The following is a 23,047-nucleotide window of genomic DNA, read 5'->3' as shown; positions in this document are numbered from 1 at the left end:
CCATTGATTTAATTGTTTTTACATTCTTATAGCTTTTTTGTTAAACATCATTTCTATCTATGCCCTAGTACAGATTTATGTATCATCCTGAAGAAAATAGATATGAATTGATTACAAGATTTTTGTAATGTAAAATTTTGTGCTGTTCATGAGAATGTTGACTTCTATGACAGTTCAATATTTGACTTACCTTCAAACTATCCCAAACTATGTAGTTAATAATCAGAATATACTAAATATCATACCATCATTTAATGAAATACCACAATAAATAAAAAATGTATGAAACAATTGTATAAACTGTTTATCATTGTCATTTCATTCTATTATCAAATATATCACAGACTAAATCTCTTCTGACACAAATGTTACAACAATGAAAAATGATGTTTTAGTTGCTTCAATAAATCTTTTGAGTCAACATGCTCCTGGAAAGCATCAACTGCTCTCTTTGCTGCATTATAGCTACTTTGTAAATCACCCAACTGCAAAAAAGGAAAGAAATGTTTACAAATTTATGTTATTCTATGAAATATTTAAGTAAATAAATTGCTATGCAGTTTCTAAGGAGATACATCCACAAGATCTTTTACTGCTGAGAGGTCAAGGTCCCATAACTTTCGTGAAATTTGTTGAAATAAAATGGGGATATTGTATGCACACTAACACTTCATAATAAAACATCCTACCAAATAAGGAAGGAATGCACCAAGATATTTAAGAGGAAATGCATCCACACAATCTTTTATTGAGAATCTTGAAATTAGTAAATAGGATAAGTCCCATGACAACTACAAAATTTGTCAAATCAAAATGGTGGCACTGCATGCACATCTATACACCTCACAACAATAAATCCAAGTTTATGTCACAGTAGAGAAGTGTTCATTAGACATTACAGACAGACAAACAAATGCAGGGATACCATTACATACACCCTTTCCCTCCATAAGCCTGGGGCAATACCTCTGTGTATTGAGACTCTGTAATGGGAATCAAGTATTATATGATATGATATGATGGTTTATCAAATGGCTGGAGCAAAATGAAAAAAAAATAGTATTCAAATCATACTGTGAATACAGATTGATAATTTACATTGTCACTAATCTAGCTAGTTAAATATTCTCTAACTCCTGAGACCTATTAATGTTACCAGTGTTTGTCAAATAAAAAAAAAACATTTTTCCTTCATCCAATTATTTAAAACAGTCTTTACTGAATTACTTTGAATATCATGTCATGGTCAATTTGAATCAATTAGTTAATGAAACAATTAAAAGCCCTGAGTCATCAACAAACACTTGTAGACATTCAATAATTTGATGATGTTATTCATTTACAAGAAGTAAAAGAATATTGCTATGCAGATCTTTACAGCTGTCAACAGAAAAAAAACAACACTTCAACAATAAACCACAACAGACCATATCAGGATATTACAGACTTTTCAATAAGTATCAATATTACTTGGTTGTTTCTTTAACAGTAGACCTTTCTCTGACCTATGATTAAACGGAAAAAGGAACACTTTCCTCATTCTATTCCTTTACATGGAGTTTTATAACATGCAATAACAATGTGTGATTAGACAAACAGGCCCAACAATTACTGATATCAAATATCCTATAACTGGCTTTAAACATTTTCTCATAAATCAACTATTGTAAATCAGAGCAAAGAATTGTCTGAAATGATGAAATAGAAATGTTGTTTCCAACAAAAAAATAAAGTATGATTAATGTATATATTGAAAAAAAAAAAAAAAAAACACAAGGCACCAATCAGGACTCTGGGATTTTTTCCAAAATAAATTTTAATGTCCTAGTAATATGTATTCCAAAAGAAATCTTATTGTAAAAAAATATGGTAAGTCTGAATATTGCACCAAAAACTAGACATATTAATAACAAGAATGATATTTCTTCATGTGATGCCCAACCTTCCTGTAAAATTTTATCAAAGAGAAATCAAGGGAACCAAGATTCTAGCAGAAATAAAAAAAAATGTAATCCAGGGACAAAGACCAGACATTGAGAACATACAAACACTACCAAGAACATAAAGTAACTAAAATAATACATACAAAGTAACAAAAGTAAATTAGCAACTCGGACTCCACTAAAAACTGGGAGCATGGACCAGGTGAACCAGTAGGGTAAGCATCCTCTTCTTTTCTAGAAACACCTGCCAAGTTGCTCATAAAAAGTCAAGTCCGAGGTAGACGAAAGAGGAAAGGAAAACTATGACACATTGAACAAATCAGTTTTCATCGTGCAGATGGATAAACTGTAAGGATCCATGAGTTCATGATGACGACCATAAAACTTCTGTAGTGATGACTTCAATCTTGTAGCAACATAACCCTGTTCCAGAAGCCTATTTGTTAGAATTCTATAGCGTGATATTAAAAATTCTGCGTAGTTTCAGCAAGCTCTGGCATAACGTATGACTCCATCCACAGGTACTGAAGGGATGTTGCCACAGATGAAAGGAAAATTGACAAGTCTGAATGAAAAGTCATCACGTTTGTCATAAAGTTTGGTCAATCTCTAAGTGTAGGTCAAGATATGAGGCCAACTTCACAGTGTCTGTAGTATCAAAATCTCTTGAATGGTAATGAGGAGTTGTACTTACGAGATATGAGGACTGACAAGGCTATTCCTTTATAACCTTCCAAACTTTGTTCACAGGGGTATGAGTAATTTTCTTTTAAAAAAATATTCCATATTACACAATTAAAAAATATAATTCTGTAGCCCAAAAATACTTTTCTATCAAGCAAGAAAATCACACCCATTCCTCAGTATTGAAATGAACTAAAACAGAGGACAGCTTGAAACAACCACAAATATCCTGAGTACTGGGACAAGTACATTTGTATGAAAAGACACATCTCTGAATTTCTATAATTAGTTCATTAATGATAAAGCATAGGTTTTATGGTGAATTTGATCAAAATTCCATCTGTTTATTAGTATTCACATAACCTTAGAATCTAAAACATCCATAAATACTATATACAAGTATATTAAATGTGTCAAACCTCTGATGCCATCAAGTTAGTCAAATTTTCAAGCAGATAGATTCTGCCATTCTAAACAATATAAATCAGATTTTGGTTTGTTTTCATCTGCTTTGTATTATTGGTAAATTGCTAAAAACTTTTATTTGACCCATATGCCCTAAAACTAATTTCAGCCAAATAAATCAATTTATGAGGTTTCTTCACCAATTCTAACCTCCTAGAAGTAAGATAGAGAAAAAAACAAAAATATGTAAGCCACGGCTCTAGAAAGTGAACACCATAACATTAGATGCAAACTTTGCATAAAGAATTTTAAAAAAATCATAAACCTGTCCTTAAGACAAGGATGCCTGAGAGGAAAGAGATACATACAGTACAATCTATCATGCTGAGGGTTTATGCAACATAGGAACAGCAGCAAAACTCAAGCCCTTGGTGCCTTAAGGTGGGAACACAAAATTCAGCAGCTTACTTCATTTTAAGCCACATAAGGTCAACTATTGGGAAAAGAAAAAAGTTTTGTTGACTGTCTAAATGTCATGTCAACTTTTCCAGTGATAAATGAAAGAAACCAGGCGTGGTAATAGTAGATGACGTTAAACATTTGTATCATTTACCATCTTTCTCTGTTCCCTGAAGGCTTGTGGTGATGTCCTATCTTATAGTTCTGTTTGTAAACAAATAAATGAAGCATGCACATTTCTACTGATAAAAGGCCTTATGAAAAAATTATTCTCTTATCCTACTGTTGATGAATGTTTGCACAGTTTTAAAAGACACCACAAAAGTTTCCGTCTAATCATTTGGATATGTAAATTCAATCAAATTCAAATTTAAACATCTATGTTGCCCTCTTTTTCTCATTATTGAGGATATTCCTTTTTTAAGTAATTTGAGATTTCTCACTCTCTCACTCATAGTTAATATAAACCATGACCCTTTTGTGAAGTTTTTTTGGTGAAACATAATTTGACAATGTAACTACTTAGGAACATTGGAAAATTTGCATACTTATTACAAAAGTACCTTTAAAGTAAAAGAAGAAAAAAACTAATTATTACAAAATGCAAGACTAGGAAATCTCAAACAATATTTGAATGTTCATGAACTTGACTAAGCCTTGTTGAATGATAAAGAGCTTGGGGGAGTGCATTATGATACAATTTTTGAAAGAAATAACATTAAAAATTGCCAAGAAATGTTGAAAAAGGGCAATAACTCCAACATGGCTTAACAGACTAAAAAAAAATTACCACAGATAGATCTCTACAGGCCACTTTGACCCCTTATAATTGAAAAACCATAAGAGGGATCAGGAATCTTATTGAATAACACAGGCAGTGATTTTCATAAGGAATCCAATAAAAAACCCTTTCAAAACAAGTCAAAAATAAAATCAAAAACTGAAGTCTTATAAGTCACTAATTGTCAAACATTCTCTGCTACTGATTTTGGCTAATTTTCAACAGTGCAGGAAGTCGCTAACAATTTTAGTGACTTAAAAACAGTTAATGATAAGCCTACCCTGTCAAAAAAATTTTGAAACTACTAATTTCAAAAGGAGCACGATAACATCTGAATGTAAAAATTGGATCAACAATAGTTTTCACATCAACTCTAATAATAACATCAATTTTCCCCTTTTAGCCCCTTATTTTAAAAAGGGGCGGAGCAAAATCCTCCAAAAACTATAGGGCTCTTTGCCATGTTCCTAGAAACTATGTGTAAAATTTTTTTTTTTAATCAGATAAGTCTTACTCAAGTTATCATAAATAAACTAAAATTGATTGATAACAATGATGACGACAACACAATGACACCATTATACCACTGAAAAAAAAATGTGTTTTGTTCACTTGCCACCTTCTGGTATACTGGACAGTAGGTAAATTGTCAACAGAAAAACTTTTTTTTATTTGCTTTAATCATTGTTACAAAACTTTAATTTACATGAACATATACTGGAAATATCATATTGTGAAACTAACAACACAGCACCACGTCACTTTGTTAACATTTTAAACTATCTCCCTTTTCATGAACTCAACAATAAACGACCTTGCTTCACACGCATCTACATGTACTGCTGAACATAAAATCAATTAAAATATATATTTTTTTTTAAGAAAATAGACAGATGGTGATTCAAATATACTATGGAGCTGATTTTGCAGTTCAGAAACATGACTTGATCAAGGCACTACCAGCTGTATGTAATACAAACCTGATCAGCTAATGCTGCCCAGTTGTAGTGAGGTTCATACATATGTGGTGATATGATATATGATGCCTGGAAAAATGATCTTGCCTGAAATGGAATAAAAACAAAAGTATAATTCATTATAATAGCAATGCTCACTAATCTGATACCCCCATTCCTTCATTTAAAACATACGCCTTTTGACCTCCATATTAATTTGGGTCAAAATCTAAAATAGGTGCACAATGGGAACGTGTAATAAAGATTCTGTGAAAGTTTCACTCAATTCCATTCATAGGTAACGGATACAAGATGGGTCCCCCTGTGTAACTGAAGAAAGGAATGAAGGAAGTTCAGACGGATAGAAAAATGGATGGACACCCCTGTCACTATATACCCCCACTAGCATAAAATAACAGAATTCATCATAGAGATTGATCAGTAGTGATACATTCGTTTTCCATTATGATACAAGGAAAAGGCAAGTTTTTTTTGACAAATAGGACATAGATGAATAAGAAAATGCATCCCACCATACAAAATTCCTTATAGGAAGCCTAGTATAATATATCAGCAGCCTGGGATTAACAGCAGCCAAGAAAAATGTGAAGAAAATTTTCTTCATACCACTATATAAGAAAAATTCTAAAAGTGCAAAAGAGCCATTACTCCTGTTCAGAAAATGCACTATAGACTACACCAGAATCAAACTTGTAAAAATTTGAAAAGATTTGTTCAAGTGATTTTCTTATCTTCATCTGGACACCAAAAGCATGTTGAAGGATGAATGAAGGAATAACAACTGTAAACATGGTAAGCATAGAAAGCGTGGGAGTCATGCGACATTTTAATTTTTTAATTTTAGTGGCGGGAAATGACTAATTTTTAATCACTCGCTCGCGTGTTGTGTGAATGAAGCCTATGAATGGGAGAAAAATGATAATATTTTAAAAAATTGGAATATATAGTTAACTATTTCTCTTTATATGTATGTTAAACTAGATGTGTTGGTATGACACAAAATCTACAACAACAAACATCAAACCTTTAACATTTGGGGCAATTCAGACTATACTTTTAAGTGTAACAGTTTATGTCACAGTGCAAAAATCACAGATTAAATGATCAGTCAATAAAATAAGAAAAAGAACCTAAGCTTGATAGCTTGAACTTTTTCTTATCAGTAAAACTTAACCTCTATTTGTTTAACTTCCATACCAAAACTCAGCTTTACATCTACTAAATGTTTTATTACACATTTTTCATATTTCATGCTCTAGTTGTTCTAAAAATAAAAAAAATCATGTATTAAAAAAAAACAAACTATGCTTTACTGGATGTGTGATATTTTTTTTTATTTCTTGAAGACCAGAAAAAAATTCTATCCCAGATATCTACACCAATATGAGAACTAGCCAAAATTTGTTCATGTAAACTTCACTTTTACAGTTATAAGAGGGATGTTTTTATTTTAAATATGCAACATATAAATGTATGCAGGAAACTTAAACTGACAAATGTGCACACTGAGAAAAAGGTTATACTGTTATAAGATGATTCCTACAAACTCAACAGGTCACTTTTACAGGTTTCTGGTACAAATACCCTGGACTATTAAGTGTCATTCCCTTGGGCAGATAGATCTGACATTAACAATCAATTTCAGGTGTGTCAGACAACAATAAATCTTTGTACCTGTACCTCCAAATTAATATAACAGAGCACACCTTTCTCAAGTTAATATGTAACTAAACACCACTATGCCTTCAAAAGAGACAATGTTTATATACATTTAATTCCTAATTACTAGCATTTTCCACATAATGATGTCATCTAGTAACTCGGACATTTATTAATTGATATTTTCTACATTGCATGTTTGAGATGTAATTTCTATACTGGTAATGGTCCTCAGGCTTATGGGTGATAAAGGTTATACTAGGTAATATCCTCAAGTATATGGGTGATAAAGGTTAAACCAGGTAAAAACCTTCATAAAAATTCAATAAAAGGCTTCACAAGGTGCAACTTGATAAGACCATGGAGGTCAAACCCTGAACAGTTGGGGCAAGTATGGACACACCATTCAAACTTAACACAGCTTGGAATTTTGATTACAATTAGATATTTGACACAGGATAAAAAAGTGACCATAACCAAAGTCTTCACTTTTTGACTGTTATACCTAAATGGTTCCAGTCAAAACCTCACATTCCTTTGGGATATAGCACCTTGTGGCACAATATCAAAGTGATCCATTCCCTTTCACTTAAGTTATCATCCAGAAATCAGAAAAAATACTTGTTTCTGGTCCCTCTGTGGCCCCTTATTCTTACCCAGCTCAAGTCACACCCCAAAAATCAATCCCAGTCGTCCTTTTTTGCGGTATGAAATGAGAATTTAAAATTTAAATGAGATCCATTTACTTTTACTTGAGTTATTATATGGACACCAGGAAATGCTAGTTACAGGACCCTTTATAGCCCTACTTCCTACAAGATTCAAGTCTTAACCCCAAAAATCAATCCCAGTCTTCCCCCTTGGTGGTATGGTACCTTGCAATAGAATTTCAATGAGATTCATTTATCAATAGTTAAGTTATTGTCTAGACATTTGGAAAAAGATGTCATAGGCATTTAAATAGCCATATATATTGTAAATTTGAGGGTGGTGGGTAAGAAAAATAACTGCATCCCAAAGTCCCTTCCAGAACTTTAATTTTATTTTCAAATAAGATTTTTTTATAGTAACATCAAAATAAAAAAGTCACACTCAAAGCCTCTGTTACTCTCCAACAAATGTCCTTTATAAACTACAACATTTACATAACACAGTACAGAGAAAGTCTTGTGAACCTGTGGATACCAAACACCTGCCTAACCTGAACATATCATTTATATAAACATTCCCAGCAATATCTTCATAATTTATTGTAAGCTACCACAAATAATTGGATAAAATGTATAGACCAATTTCCTATAATTTAGTAATTTTGTCACATCAACTAACAGAAAGTGTCATGTCCCAAACATGTTAAGTATAATTATCTATTTCATCAAGGTCCTTTACACCATAATACTTTAATATTTGACCATAGTGTAACAGCAGACACACAGAATACATCATTATTACAAATTGTGGTTACCGGTAGCTTCCTTGATATTACATTCCTATCTAAAATGTCCTGCCTGATCGATCACAGTCACATCAATAGAATGGACTTTTTTTTCTTTTTTAAAATACTAAGTATCAAATGATTGATAATGAAAAAATCAACTGAACAAGTCATGGAAAACAAAAACTTGGGAAAATAAAGTTAAAACTGGTCTTTAATCATCTATAATTATGAGTGTTAAATATCAGCTTCATATTTGAACTAACATCCTTTAAATTTCGATAAGTTGTGCAATTACCATTTTGCTGTCCAAGACATTTTGTAGATTGAATGAATAATTGTTAAAGTATGTAATAAAATATATCATTACTTTTTGAAAGACAAAAGTGTATTATAATGGTCAATATTTGCCAATATAAAACTTATTATGTGATTAAGGTGGCTTGATGCCTGCCACTGGATGAAATATGATTAAGAAGGCTTTATACCTGCCATTGGGCAAAATGTGATAAAGATAGCCTAATACCTGCCACTGGGCAAAATGAGATAAAAGTTAATTGATACCTATCAATGAATACAATATGATAAAGGTGGCTAGATACATTCCACTGAACAAAATGAGAAAAAGGTGGCTAGATACATGTCACTGTGCAAAATGAAATGAAGGTAATTTTATTACAATAAATATGTTACCATCACAAATTCTGAGTAAGTCCATCTGCGCAAGTCAAGCAGGCGGAATCCCCTATCTAAAAATATCATCCAATGGGATGACCTTATAGTAGCAATCTACCCTTTATCATCCATTTAATTTCCACCTGCACAAGAAGACACATGTGGTAAATTATATTGTGAATAATATTGAAATTTTGTGATATTAGAAATCCCTTTTTTTTGAGGAATTTTCTTTTATATATTTATTATTTTTGTATATTGATACTTTATTATGGAGTTTAATGTGAATAGCCCATTTCAAGCCATTACTGGCAATGATGTTTTTTTGGATGGGTCGTTACCTTACGATAGTCAGGTGGTTACTTCAAATGTGTCTAGTCAATCAGCCAATGTTTTAACTTCGGTGACTAACACTACTATTCTGTGGATAGAAATAGTTTGTTTGTTTGTTTGTTGAAGTTTAACGTCCGAGCAGCAATATTTCAGCTATATTCAGACGATGAGCATGAAATGGATGATAAAATGAACATGAAATGATGATGAAATGAAAAAAGGGATGGGACACAAGGATAATGGGGTCGACAAATTTTGATTGCCACTGGAAATAGGGAGAAGTGGGTAGGGCCGGGCAATTTAGCCTCCTGTGGCGGAGCCCTATGGTTCTTACTACGGGAGAATACTACAATAGGGTTCTTTAATGTGCGAGGAACCTGGCATCTTTCCCAACACGGTGCACCACTATGGTTTGTGGTCAGGTTTTCTGTATTATAGCCTGACAACCCCAGCATGTAACACACCAGGGGTACTCCATTCCACCATCTGGGGCATACAACCCAGTTGCTCTGTTGGCAGAGCGCCTTAGCCCCAGCTAAGGTTCTGAGCACTATTTAGTCACCTTTTACGACAAGCTTAGCGCTGCCGCAGGCCTATTCTTTTGACACCCAGACCTAGAGTAATCCCTACTATAAGTATGGTAACTCTTACAGTATCTAGGCCAGTAGACACCACGGGTTCAGTTTCCTGTACCCCTGGTGTTTCTATGGATCTAAATTTACCTGGTTCAAGGTCTCTAGTGTCTTACTGTAGTGTAGTCAAGACATCCCTGGCCTCAGACATACCCTTATCCAGGTTTTCCTGGTCAGGTTTTCCAGATTTTCTGGCCTTATGGTAACAACTTTGGACCTATTGGTCCTCAAAGTTTCACACCTAGTTTGTCAAACCCTTCTCCTTCGGTAGCAGTGCTTTCTAGTGGTGTTACTATACCTGCAACTGCACCTACCTCTTCTGTTAGGTGTCAGTCTAATCAGGTTACTAACTCTTCCCCCTCATTAGATGGGTTTAAGAGTGTTTTAGATGACTTTCGTCAATCCATATCTTCTGAGTTTGTTGCTTTCTCCAATCGCCTCACAGCTTTGGAGAAAAATACGAACCAACCCACAACTAGCTCCTCTATGACTCCGCTTCCTAAAGTTCACAACTCTGAAAGTGAATATGAGGATAGTGATGATGAGGAACGCTTTTCAGTGGACCCAGGTAGTCAGGAAGGTAATTTTTCATCTGGTGAAGAAGGTGAAATTAGGGATCATGTTCCTCAGAATGTTTCGGTTTGTAATACTGCTAATTCTGTTATTGATCGGTCTCCTACCAATTCCAACAAGGCTGCTGAAAGTGAGGATACTCCTTCTACTTTGAAGGATCTTAGAGATTCAGTTTACTCTATTATGAGAGACGTCAATAAGATGCCATTTCAGTCACCTCCCAAACCTAAGAGACTCACTTCAACTTTTGAAGTTTCTTGTGGTATGTCTAATGACCTACCTAAGTCTCATACTAGTTTCCCAGAATCCAATCTCATGTCCACTTCTCTGCAAATTATTAATGAAGATATCATAGCCAATGAGTCTCATTTTTCCCAGGTAAGTGGTTTTGGTATAAATTCCTTTAATGACCATTTCCAATCTAGGGATTATGACATTTTCAATTCCATTTTGGGTAAGTTGGTTCCTTCTTGTGATAAAGCCTTTTCTTCTTCAATTAATTCAAAGCTTGTGGTTGGACTGTGTCCTTCTCAGTCTGTCTGGTCTAAAACTGAGAATCTTCTTAGAAATGCTTCTCATGTACTAGGTACAGCAGAACATTATTTGTCTGCTGTAGCCCCCTTATTGAAAGATATTGCTCCTCCTCCTGAAGTAAAACCATTTTTACTTCAGGTTGATAAAGCTCTAGGCTCTTCTCAGCTTTTACTTATGGGAAGTTTGGCAAATTTTACTTTATCCAAAAGATCTGAGATTTTGGATAAAGCTAGAGCTTCAGACAGCCTGAAGGATTCGTTGTTAAAATCTCCATTGGAGGACAAACTTTTTGGTCTTCCTCCTGTCGAGATTCAGAAACAGCTTAATCATACTCCAGCACCAGTAAAGGTGAATGTTTCTCTCTCGGGAAATAATTCTAAGAGAGAGGGTTCTTCTACTGGTGGTTCTTCCTTTCCTTCCACTGAAAATAGAAGGAAAGTTTTCATTGAGGGCAGTATGAAAGGTGGTTCTAAGAAAACGGTTACTAAATGCCAAACAGGTAATTTTAAAGACGGTGAGGGGTCTAACCCTTCCACCTAGGAAGTTGCCCTCCCGTACGTTACTGACAAAACCATCCAGAGGTTTTTTACAAAAGTTTTTTACAAAACTCCTCTTTATCAAATCCCAGTAGGGGGAGGTTAACTCATTTTCTGTCAAAATGGTAAGATATTATCTCATTTGTTGGGTATTGTCAGTAATTCAGGGGTGGGTGGGGGGGAGGGAATTCAAGGAACTACCACCTCTTTCACCAGTTCCTATTCCAATGTCCAACACAACTCATCTGCAAAAAATATCTCTTCTGTCAGCAGAGATAAATTGTCTTTTGACAAAGAAGGCAATAGAGGAAGTGACTGCATCATCAATAGATCCAGGTTTCTATTCTTGGATTTTCCTTGTTCCAAAGAAAACAGGAGGAATGAGACCAGTCATCGACCTGTCCATTCTCAACCTTTATCTGGTTGTTCCCCATTTCAAGATGGAGACCAATTGTTCTATCAGATCTTCAATACTTCGAGGTATGTGGACCACTTCCCTGGATTTGACAGACGCTTATTTCAATATTCCAATATGTCCTTCTTACCGAAAATGTCTTCGTTTTGTCTGGAACAACAAGGTTTACCAATTCAGAGCTTTACTGTTCGGCCTATCTACTGCACCTCTAGTTTTCACCAAGGTTTTGCAGACTGCCATAGCTCATCTTCACTCTCAGGTCATTCAGATTCATTTTTATCTAGACAATTCTCTGTTGAAAGACCTTTCTCAGGACAAGCTCCTCGTAAACACAGATCTTGTCATCAAACTGTTTCTTTCCCTGGGGTTCATAATTTTTTGGATAAAGTCAGATCTGATTCCTTCTCAGGACTTTGCTTTTCTGGGAGAACATCACCTGACTCATCTAGGACTAGTTCTACCTCCTCAGGAAAAATTTCAGAACCTCAGCTTTCTTTCTAAGGAAACAGTTTCTGCTCACCAATTTTCTCAGCTACTAGGTCTCTTGAACTCTTCAGCAGATGTTGTTTCTCTTGGTCAACTACACATTCGACCTCTCCAATTTTATCTACTTCAACATTGGCTCCCATCTTCTCAGAATTGGGAATATCAAATTCCAATTGATCCTCAGGAATTGTCTCCCCACCTTTTATGGTGGACTGTACAGGAGAATGTTTTGAAAGGCCAGCTTCTTTCCTTTCCAGTTCCCAATCAGACTCTATTCACAGATGCCTCCAACCTCGGTTGGGGGCATATCTGGAAGTTCGTTCAGTATCAGGGGTCTGGAGCCCAGACTTACTGAAAGAACACATCAATTTTCTAGAGATGAATGCAGTTCTTCTGGCAATCTCTCATTTTCAGCATATTCTGCAAAACAAGTCTCTTGTTCTTGCATCCGACAATACGACGGTTGTTGCTTACTTAAAAATCCAAGGGGGAACTCATTGTTTCAAGCTATTTCTTCTTGCAACAGAAATTCTTCTTTTTTGCAATCAACTTCAGCTTCAGCTAGCAGTTTGTCATGTTGCAGGGAAACTCAATGTCTTCGCAGACTCTATATCAAAAACTCTAGCCCCAGTGAATACAGAATGGGAATTTCTCCAGTCAGTATTTCAAGCAATAACTCTTCATTGGGGGTCTCCTCATGTAGACCTATCTGCAACAAGTCTCAACTTCAAACTTCAGGTGTTCGTGCCTCCTGTCCTGGACCCAGAAGCTTATGCAGTAGACGCCATGAGTTTTCCTTGGAAGGAATGTTTGGATATGCATTCCCTCCATTCAGATTTCTGTCAGCAGTTCTTCGGAAGATTGCTTTGGAGCAATGTCTGATTATTCTTACTGCTCCAGCCTGGCCCAAGCAAGCTTGGTATCCAGATCTTCTTCAACTGTCTTGTGCTCGTCCACTCTTACTACCAGTAAGACACAATCTTCTTTCCCAGTTCAAGGGCAAGATTCTTCATCCCAATCCAGAAAATCTACATCCTTTCGCATGGCTTCTCTCAGGGATAGTTTCAAGGAGAGAGGCTTATCTGAACGAGCAGTCAGAGACTCTACCAATATCGTATACGATGCTGAGTGGACAATCTTCAGTAGTTGGTGTAGTGAGAAGGAAATTGATCCTCACTGAAATTGATTACTGTTCAGCAGTTAGCTGAATTTCTTATCTACCTTTTTTGAAGATAAAAAATTATCTCCTTCCACAATCAAAGGTTATCGTTCTGCTATTTCCAGAACTATCCACTTGTCTGGTGGTCCTAATTTTGGTAGCAATGAGTACATTTCTCTTTTAGTTAAGAATTTTACTCCTGAACATTCTAGTCAGAAGATTTTAATTCCTTCCTGGAATTTAAGTTTGGTTTTATCATCTTTAAAAACCATTCCTTTTGAACCAGCTGAAGAAGAAGATGTCAAATTTTTGTCATATAAATGTTGTTTTCTACTGGCATTAGCTTCAGGTAGAAGAAATGAAATACATGCTCTGTCTATTTCTGATTCATGTCTACGGTTCAACAGAGATCAATTTTCTGTCACTCTTTTAACTGATCCAGCTTTTTTAGCAAAAAATCAGATTCCTAGTAGAGGTTCAGAGCCAATAGTTATACCTTCATTGCCTATCAATACTACTTGTAAACTACATTGTCCTATTAGAATTTTACTAATTTATTTACAAAGAACCCGTAGTCTTAGAGCTAAGACTAATACTAGGCTATTTATTCCTATTAAAAAAATGTTAAATATTTATCAGCAAAAACATTATCTACCTGGATTTGTAAGACCATTCAGTTAGCTTACAATTCTTCTGGTGAAGAATCTCTGTCTAGTCTGAACATTAAAGCCCACGATGTTTCTACATCTTGGGTACTGTTTAATAATACTTCTTTAGAGGAAGTTTTATCAGCAGGTTTCTGGAGAACTGAAAATTCATTTATTTCTCATTACCTAAGATCATTATCTTCCCAAGCCGAGGGCTTATTTTCATTGGGACCTTTGATAACGGCACAAAAAGTTGTTTTACCTCCTGCATCTTCTGGTTCAGGGGATTCAGCTTTACGTTAAATTCTGTGTTTTTTATTAATTTTTAAAATTTACTCAGAATTTATGATCGTAACGTATTTATTGTAATAAAATTTAACATTTTTAAAGTAAAATGAGATTTTATAAAATAAAAACTTACCATCATAAATTATAGGTCCCTCCCAGCCTCTCCTTCATCCCCTGTTATTTTTTGTATAGCTATTTGCTTACTTTTGAAAATTAAATGGATGAATAAAGAGTAGATGGCTACTATAAGGTCATCTCATTGGATGATATTTTTAGATAGGGGATTCCGCCTGCTTGACTTGCGCAATTGGACTTACTCAGAATTTATGATGGTAAGTATTTATTTTATGAAATCCCATTTTACTTTAAAAATGGTAAATTTTATTCCTGCCATTTGGCAAAATATAATAAAGGTGGTTTTATTCCTTCAATTTGGCAAAATATGATACTTGTGGTTTTATACCTGCCATTTGGCAAAATCTGATACTTGTGGTTTTATTCCTGCCATTGGGCAAACTATGGTAAAGGTGGTTTTATTCCTGCCATTTGGCAAGCTATGATAAAGGTGGTTTTATTCCAGTCACTTGGCAACTATGATAAAGGTGGTTTTATTCCTGCCATTTGGCAAACTATGGTGGTTTGATACCTACTACAAGACAAAATGAGATTATGGAGGTTTTGATACCTGCCATTGGACAAAATGAAATTAAGGTGGCTTGATACCTACCACTAGGGAAAATGTGATAAATAGAAAAAGGAACAGAAATGGTGTAATGCAACAAATGCATCATCGTATAACCCCTAAAAAATAGTAAATACTTACAACCCCTATAGGTGGCCTGATTACCACTGAATAAAATGTGATAAAGGTGACTCGATGCATACCATTTGGCAAAATGTGATTTGATACATACCACTGGGCAAAATGTGATAAATACCACTAAGCAAAATGAGATAATAGTGTTTTGATACCTGCTAAAGGACTTAAACGTTTAAATAAGACCAATAAGTATATCAAAATTGTCAATCTGCAAGAACATTCATTCAACACTAAGTGCAAATTTTATTGGAATCAGAAAAATTCATAATATGGTAGTTTTTTTATTTTTTATTTTTTTTGTTCTTTTGCAATTTGGACATGCAGTACACATCCAGTTTTGTATAGGATGTAAAACTTTTGGACCTGTAAGAAATTTGGAATCATACATGTTCTCATTTTTAATCCCCTGTGAAAAGGTAACACTTCATGAAATGTATTGTGAAACAGACAACTTTAATCTTTATAAAGGATTGGATCATAATAGAAACCCTACATTATTACTTTGATAATGAATGAATTTCATCAATACTGCATAATGTATCTACTCTACAACATATCTTGACATCAAATGTTCTGAAATTCTTCGTTGTCATCTTTACTGTGAAAAAGTTCCTTACCAAATCTATATGTCCTTTCCTCAGTTCTAAAACTCCTAAATTGTTATAGGCCTCTGCATGATCATTATTGTTGGCTAAAGTCAGACGAAAACACTGGTAGGCAAGGTTCATGTCTCCAATACCCTAGAAAAATAAGCAAACGCATATGCATAAATGCATAGTAAAACATTAAAAACTCCAAAAGTAAATAGAAAAAGAATCATTTAATATGATGAACAATATTCATCAGTAGAAAAGAGCATTCTTATTCATGCACAAGACAAAAAGACAAAAGAACAAATTTTGTTTACCCAAAACCATGTTTGTGGTGGGTATAGAAAAGTCAAATGAAAAAGGAGAAAAGAAGTGTAACTTCCCATAGCATGAAAATATTTGTCTCTGTGACCTTTGACCTTCAAAATTATGAGGGTATAAGTATTGATATTCTAACATTGGTCAAAATCTTTTGAAGGATTTTCAATTGTAGAGTGTTCACGAAGAGTGTTTTTAACATACAGATAGACAGATAGAAAGAACAACTACTTATAAATACTTAGTCCCTTTAACTGTGAGACAAGTGAGAGGATAATTAACACTCTCTTTACAGTTTTAAAAGATTGGAATCCATTTTATTTCTTACAGTTCTGAAGCAAGCTTGATTTTTTTCTCTAAGTATTAGTTTATATTTAAGCACCATTGCTACATCACTACAAACATACTTCCTATGCCACGTGACCACTGTCCTGAATGAGCCCGATTTAGATTTTTTTGGACCTGTTGAGATCAAAGGCATTTTTGTTTGTATTCGAGTATTGTTAATAAAATAGAATATCATTCCCATTTGTGCGTTACAATTTTAAGCAGTTACAAAGATGCATAAGGTAGTACCAGAAAGATATATTAGACACCTACCTTTCGTTGAAGTGCCCATCTGCCATATTGCCTTATCAAAACCAGTCCAAAAAAATTTAAAACAGGCTCGTTCAGGACAGTGCTTTGACTACATTACTATAAACATACTTACTAATGCCACATGACCTATGTTAAACCAAACGTCAGCCATAGTTAATTCTTCAGCTAATGATAAGGCTCTCTCAAAACATGTTAATGTCATGTCATACTGCTGGGCATAAAAACAACAAAGTCCTAAATTATTAAATAGTTCTGCATTGTAAACACCCATCTGTAACAGTCTCCTGTAAAAAAAATAGAATTTAAGCATTGTAACTCTTACCTCATTCACTTTACAAGGCATGAATGGATGAGAAATGAATACTTTTACAAAATAATTAATAACAGCAGTATCAAGTCAACTCCTCTTATAAATTAGATCAGGATTTGTGAATACTCTCTTCTGATTTTAATACAAATTTCACAACTCAGGCTGATATAATATGAATCTTTTGCAACTTGTTGGAGACTGTTACTAATTCTTGCATACATGTACATTGTATGAAAGTTACACCAATTTGTAAAACATACACATGTATTCAGGAAAAAGCCCAATGAAGTGCTTAGTACCTGGCCCTGCCCATTCTTCCTTTTTCAACCTTTTTTCTGTCTGTTAAATCCACTTAACACTGACCCAATTCATAACATTACCAGCTGAAGATTACACATATAATTTTCATTGACCAGTATTCTTTGTTATTTAAGATGGCAGATATCAGAAAACCCATATTGTCAGTAAAAATTGTGTAATATGAGGCAGGTGTAACCTGTAAGAGGAGGAAGTTGAATATATTGATATATTTAAAAATAATAATTCCTTTTAGAGTTTAAATCAACTAGGATTTATTTTTCCTAATAATTTGACTAAACTTAAAGATGCAAGCTATAAACATTAAATGTCATTAAAGATACAAAACTAAAGATCCTTGCTTTGTATTACCCTTGTATTACATGTACAAGTTAACTTCCTGTATGACTGAAAACAGGCTCTCAGTGCTTCTAAGGTCAAAGGTTAAAGCCACATTGATTACTTCATCCTCTATGATATAATGAAATTGCAGAACAGTAGAAACATGAATGACAATGTAGCAGAAAATTTGATATGAGTGGTGACTGATTCAAGTATCAAGATGATCCTTTCCTGTGCCAAATACCTGCATTATATCAGTTCTTTTGTCCTTACAAAATGTAAGTGTTTTGTGTATGGTAACCAGTGCATGTCTTTGGGCACCAAAATAAAAACTACAAAACTTTATTCATACAAATACATATACACATTTACCAAATTCATTTTGAATTATATCTTCCTTCATGGTTTAGAGATATATAAAGGTTTCAGATAAAATGTGTACACATACAGCCATACAGACTTTACTATTTGTATTGTGTTTCCCAAAGTATAGAATATTATGACAACAAACAAGGAAACTAATTATACCATAACAGCTTACTGAATTAATATCACAGTATGAACTCAAATTTCTCAATATGTAGAGAATTCATTTTCCTGATGAAATCAATTCATATGAACATTTTAAACAATATGTACAGAGTTTCTAATAACTGGTTTTTCATGGAAATACAACATCAAAAATTGCAATGAATGTTCCTATACATAATCAGAACTGCAGGTGACTTCACAAAAAGTGTAAATCAGTCATTGAAGTAATGACACTAACAGAAAACAGCACTGAGATGTCATATTCTATGTTAAATTTACACTTATTACTTTTTGTGAAATTGACTTATGAATGAATCACCTGGAAATATTAAAAGAGTTTTGGTTCTTTAATGGACATATCATTTGGCAAGAGAAAGTACTTATAGAATTTTAGAAAAGAAAATAAAAGCAAAAACTAAGAACAAAGAACAAGAAGCAAATGAACTTATTTCTTATAATTCATGACAAAAAAGTTGAAGTGGTTAAAACCAGGTATGCTCAATCAGCATACAAATACAGCACTGGTTGCAATGTTTTATGCTCGATCAGCATGCAAATATAGCACTGGCTGCAATGCTTAGGCTCAATCAGCATATAAAAAAACACTGGCTGCAATGTTTTATACTCAATCGGGACGCAATATAGCACTGGCAGCAGTGTTTATGCTCAATCAACATATAAAAAAAAACACTGGCTGCAATGTTTTATGCTCAATCAGCATGCAATATAGCACTGGCTGCAATGTTTTATGCTAAATCAACATGCAAATATAGCACTGGCAGCAATGTTTTATGCTCAATCAGCATACAAAAAAAACACTGACTGCAATGTTTCATGCTCGATCAGCATGCAAATATAGCACTGGCTGCAATGTTTATGCTAAATCAACATGCAAATATAGCACTGGCTGCAATGTTTATGCTCATCTCAATCAACATACAAATATAGCACTGGCTGCAATGTTTTATGATCAAATCACCATTATTGATGCAAGTACCAAAATGGACACTTGTGATCATATGGATGCAAGTTTTGTACCACTCTGTCTGTCTTGGACCAGGTCAAGCTCTCACGTCTAGGTAATTAAATTTAGATCTGTAGCCGTACAATGTAGTTCATGTTCATTGAAATCATAACACAAGACAAGAAGTTTTTCATAAATATTGAGTAGTGATCAAGTCAAAATCTGTACCTCCAAAAAGCCATAATAACAGTCTGGATGGTATTGGTTCTTGTACTTTACATCTTAAGAGCACATTTCTTTCTTGTTTTGTTACTTTAAAGAATAAGCTGCTTAACACTAGAGTAAAACAGACATTATAGAAAAATGTAACTAACACTAGAATTATATTTTATGATTATACTATCACAGCAATGAGAAAAATGTTGTATTAGATTTGATTTTTGTCAATTATTTCATTGACTTTTCATAAATCATTGAACTCTTTCAACTACATCATATAACATCAACAAAACAGTTTTGTTCATTAATCAGAACAGAAATTTGTTATTAACTGCAACTGGTAGTATTACTTGGGATAATGATGTACTCAGCAGAACAGATGGTCCATTGTTTATCTAATTAACCTTTACAATCTCGCTATTTTTAACCTTAGTTCTCTATGAGGATAAATTTAATACAGCAGTGTTGATAAATCAATAACAATAATTGTCTTGAAATGATGTGTTTCATCCTGTTCAAAGGAGAATAACTCTTATTTTATTTGTTGCATTCCTTTTTCTATTTAAGGAATATTTCTAATTTTTGAACAGGTTATACGAAATAACCTGGTATGCGGCAGTTTACACTGAATTATAAACTGTGAAGCGTAAACATTTGAAGACATGTGTTGCCTAAATCAATGCTTTTAATCCTCCTCATTAAGCTACTTTATTCTTACAGCTATCATCAATTCATTGCAGAGTATAAGCCTAAAATACAATTATTCTTTTGCAAAAAAATTGATAATGATTTCAATTTATCCGATCAAATGCTTTTGATTATCAATAATGCGGGCATAATTAGGCATTGCAGGATTATGAAAGGGATTCCATCTAAAATGGATTTCTGCATTGGTGTATAGTTGGATAATGACAAAAATGTTTAATTGCCTTGCACTGGCAATTAATTCAAAGAAAAGAATACAGTTAAAATTGATTTTTTATTCATCAAAAATCATAAGACAACAATGATTTATTCTTTCTGAGGTGGATTCTTAAACGACCATATGTACAATTAAATCTAAGTTCTGATGTCCAAATAGAATGTAACAGTACGACTACAGAACATCAACTTAATTCACAACATTGATCACTAACATCAGCACTATACATACAGCTATAATTTTTAATATGTATCTTACAAAATTTAATGTCCATAACTAGTATCAAGTAGTTCATCAAATACAAAGGTAGTACACATGGAATAGACTGTATTTATGTACCACGTTCAAAGCTGCACTGAGCCAACATCTGTGATTGTGCATATTTCTGCATTTGTTGACCAGCATATCCAGGATCAGTATCTGGTTCTGGAGGGATTACAAATGGTCTGTCAGGATAATGTATATGGTTAATCCTCTGTACTAATGTATGCATTTGATGTTGTTTTCTATGACAGAACTGACGATAAGTATACATTACTCCAACAGCAATAGACTTCCTGTGAGTGAGATGCAGAGCTCTGATCTGATGACCTTTAGAAACCTGACGTAAAGCTTCTTTTCTCACTTTCTCTATGTACTTATCTGTAATATACAAATACACAATAAGTACATTTATCATACATGTATTTCTTTCTAACATTACACATAATTTTGTGATGTATTATCATTTCCAATATTTTATTGATCTAAATCAAATGGATTAGACAACAGGCCATGCCTATACATGAGCTCTCCAATTACAAGATGGAAAATAAAAACAAGAATGTCATAATTAATATAGAAACACATACTGTTGATAAGTCCATTAAGCAAGCCATTCACATGGATACTTTTATCTATATTATTTTATCTAATACTTTACATATGCAGATTTGCACAATTCCTGAATATATCCAAGTACTAAGTTATCTATTTTAATATGTGAATAGCCTGCCAATTGACCTTCAGTTTCATATTATGCAGATAATACTTTAAAGTTAATTCATAAATGAATGTGATGTTTTAATATATAGACATTAGGACCGTTAATATTTTTCCACTATAAAAAGGAAGCTAATGTGAGCAAACATCGTCATTACCAGTAAAATGAAAAGTTCTGTTCCTAAATTTAACCTCATTATTATTTACTTCAATATTAAGCTAGTACATTATTCAATTGATTGTTATTACAATAATTGATATAAATACAGCAAAAAATATATCTTACTAAGAGCTTGGACATTCTTTACACCCCTATCATGGAGTTCTAGGTTCTGCCACATCTTCTGAGTCTGGTTTATAATAATATTAGACTCCTCGGATGACTCCATTGTCATGAAATACTAGTAATGATTCATTCAAGAAATTCTTATGGTATTTATAAAAGATCTTGTCATCACAAACTTCAATGAATAAGGAGATCAAAGCAAAACTATTACTCATTTCATTGAGTCCACTAATAATGGACTCATATTGACTCTCTTATAAAAACTAACATTTATCATTAATTATTTGATAAATCATAACATAAATAAATTATAATCATTTCAGTAATCAATGTAATTACTATTAACCTCCTTAAAAGAAATTACAAATTTAAAACAGCATTGACAATTAAAACATATCAATTATTTCTTTAAAAAGTAAGCTTGGGTTATCTCATTATGAAAAACCATAAACAAATATGTAGCACAAGAAATGAACATAAGTTTTATGTACAACTACCCAAAATATCTAAACTTAATTATTTTCTTTACAAGCCATGACTGGCAATTATCAACATTTTTTTTATATGATACCAAAAGAAATGTTACAAAAACACTACATGGCCAGTAAAAATCATTCAACCACAGAAAGCCTCTCGTAAGACAATTACATTGTACAAACAAAACTCACAAAGTATGGTCATAGTACTTCAAGATATGATGACATATATTAAGTCTGAAGCATTAAATACTTACCGATAAAATTTTAATGCAATTTCAGGTTGATCAGTATAAAAATGGTGTGTGGCAATACATGCTATAGCTTCCACGTGCATGCTGTCAAATGTCAAAACATCTTTATAGAATTTCACAGCATTGTCCATCTCTTGTAAACCCTAAAAAAACACATTTTAATACTACATGTACGTCAAGGATATTGTATTTTTGCAAAAATGTGATTTAATCTTTTGTGCACTTTATTGTGCTTAAAAAAAAGAAAATGAAAATGAAAAATATTTAATTACTTGCACCAATTACCATAATGTTTCGGTACATTGTAAAGAGCCTGTTCCAAATTTGCTTTTATTCTACTCAGTCATTTAGTGCACACCTGCTCATTTAAAAGATTCTGACATATATGTGGAGAAATTAATACTCGAAGACCTACATGAGCTCTGGGAGTACACCAGAGTGTCAACGCTGCAGTCAGGCCTCCAGTAGGACATAATTTGACTGAGTTCTTCAGTCAGGTATCCTGGAGGCTTGGCT

At 33.6% G+C, this 23,047-nt stretch overlaps 2 protein-coding genes across 2 annotated transcripts in view; both read right to left on the bottom strand.

The window, feature by feature from the left end:
* Positions 1–237: 237 nt before the first annotated feature.
* The window catches only part of LOC148623705 (tetratricopeptide repeat protein 8-like), a 36,558-nt gene continuing 13,748 nt past the window's right edge, over positions 238–23,047 (bottom strand). The window contains exons 7-11 of the mRNA XM_088565748.1: positions 22,535–22,674; positions 17,062–17,233; positions 16,059–16,181; positions 5,253–5,336; positions 238–485 (exon numbers count right to left, since the gene is read on the bottom strand). Coding sequence (XP_088421874.1) covers positions 369–485; positions 5,253–5,336; positions 16,059–16,181; positions 17,062–17,233; positions 22,535–22,674 — 636 coding nt within the window. The 3' untranslated portion in view covers positions 238–368. The remainder of the gene's footprint in view (positions 486–5,252; positions 5,337–16,058; positions 16,182–17,061; positions 17,234–22,534; positions 22,675–23,047) is intronic.
* Positions 20,578–21,911, bottom strand: LOC148623706 (uncharacterized). Its single transcript, XM_088565751.1, has 2 exons — positions 21,802–21,911; positions 20,578–21,176 (listed from the first exon to the last, which is right to left on the bottom strand). The coding sequence occupies exons 1-2, from the start codon at positions 21,908–21,910 to the stop codon at positions 20,866–20,868; spliced, it is 420 nt and encodes a 139-aa protein (XP_088421877.1). The 5' UTR covers position 21,911; the 3' UTR covers positions 20,578–20,865.

Source organism: Perna viridis, chromosome 2 (assembly GCF_037379345.1).
Source record: "Perna viridis isolate PV_CMFRI_1.1 ecotype Kerala chromosome 2, ASM3737934v1, whole genome shotgun sequence".
Lineage (NCBI taxonomy): Eukaryota > Metazoa > Mollusca > Bivalvia > Mytilida > Mytilidae > Perna > Perna viridis.
The sequence above is the reverse complement of the archived record's forward strand: the minus strand, read 5'-3'. Positions and strand labels throughout refer to the sequence as shown.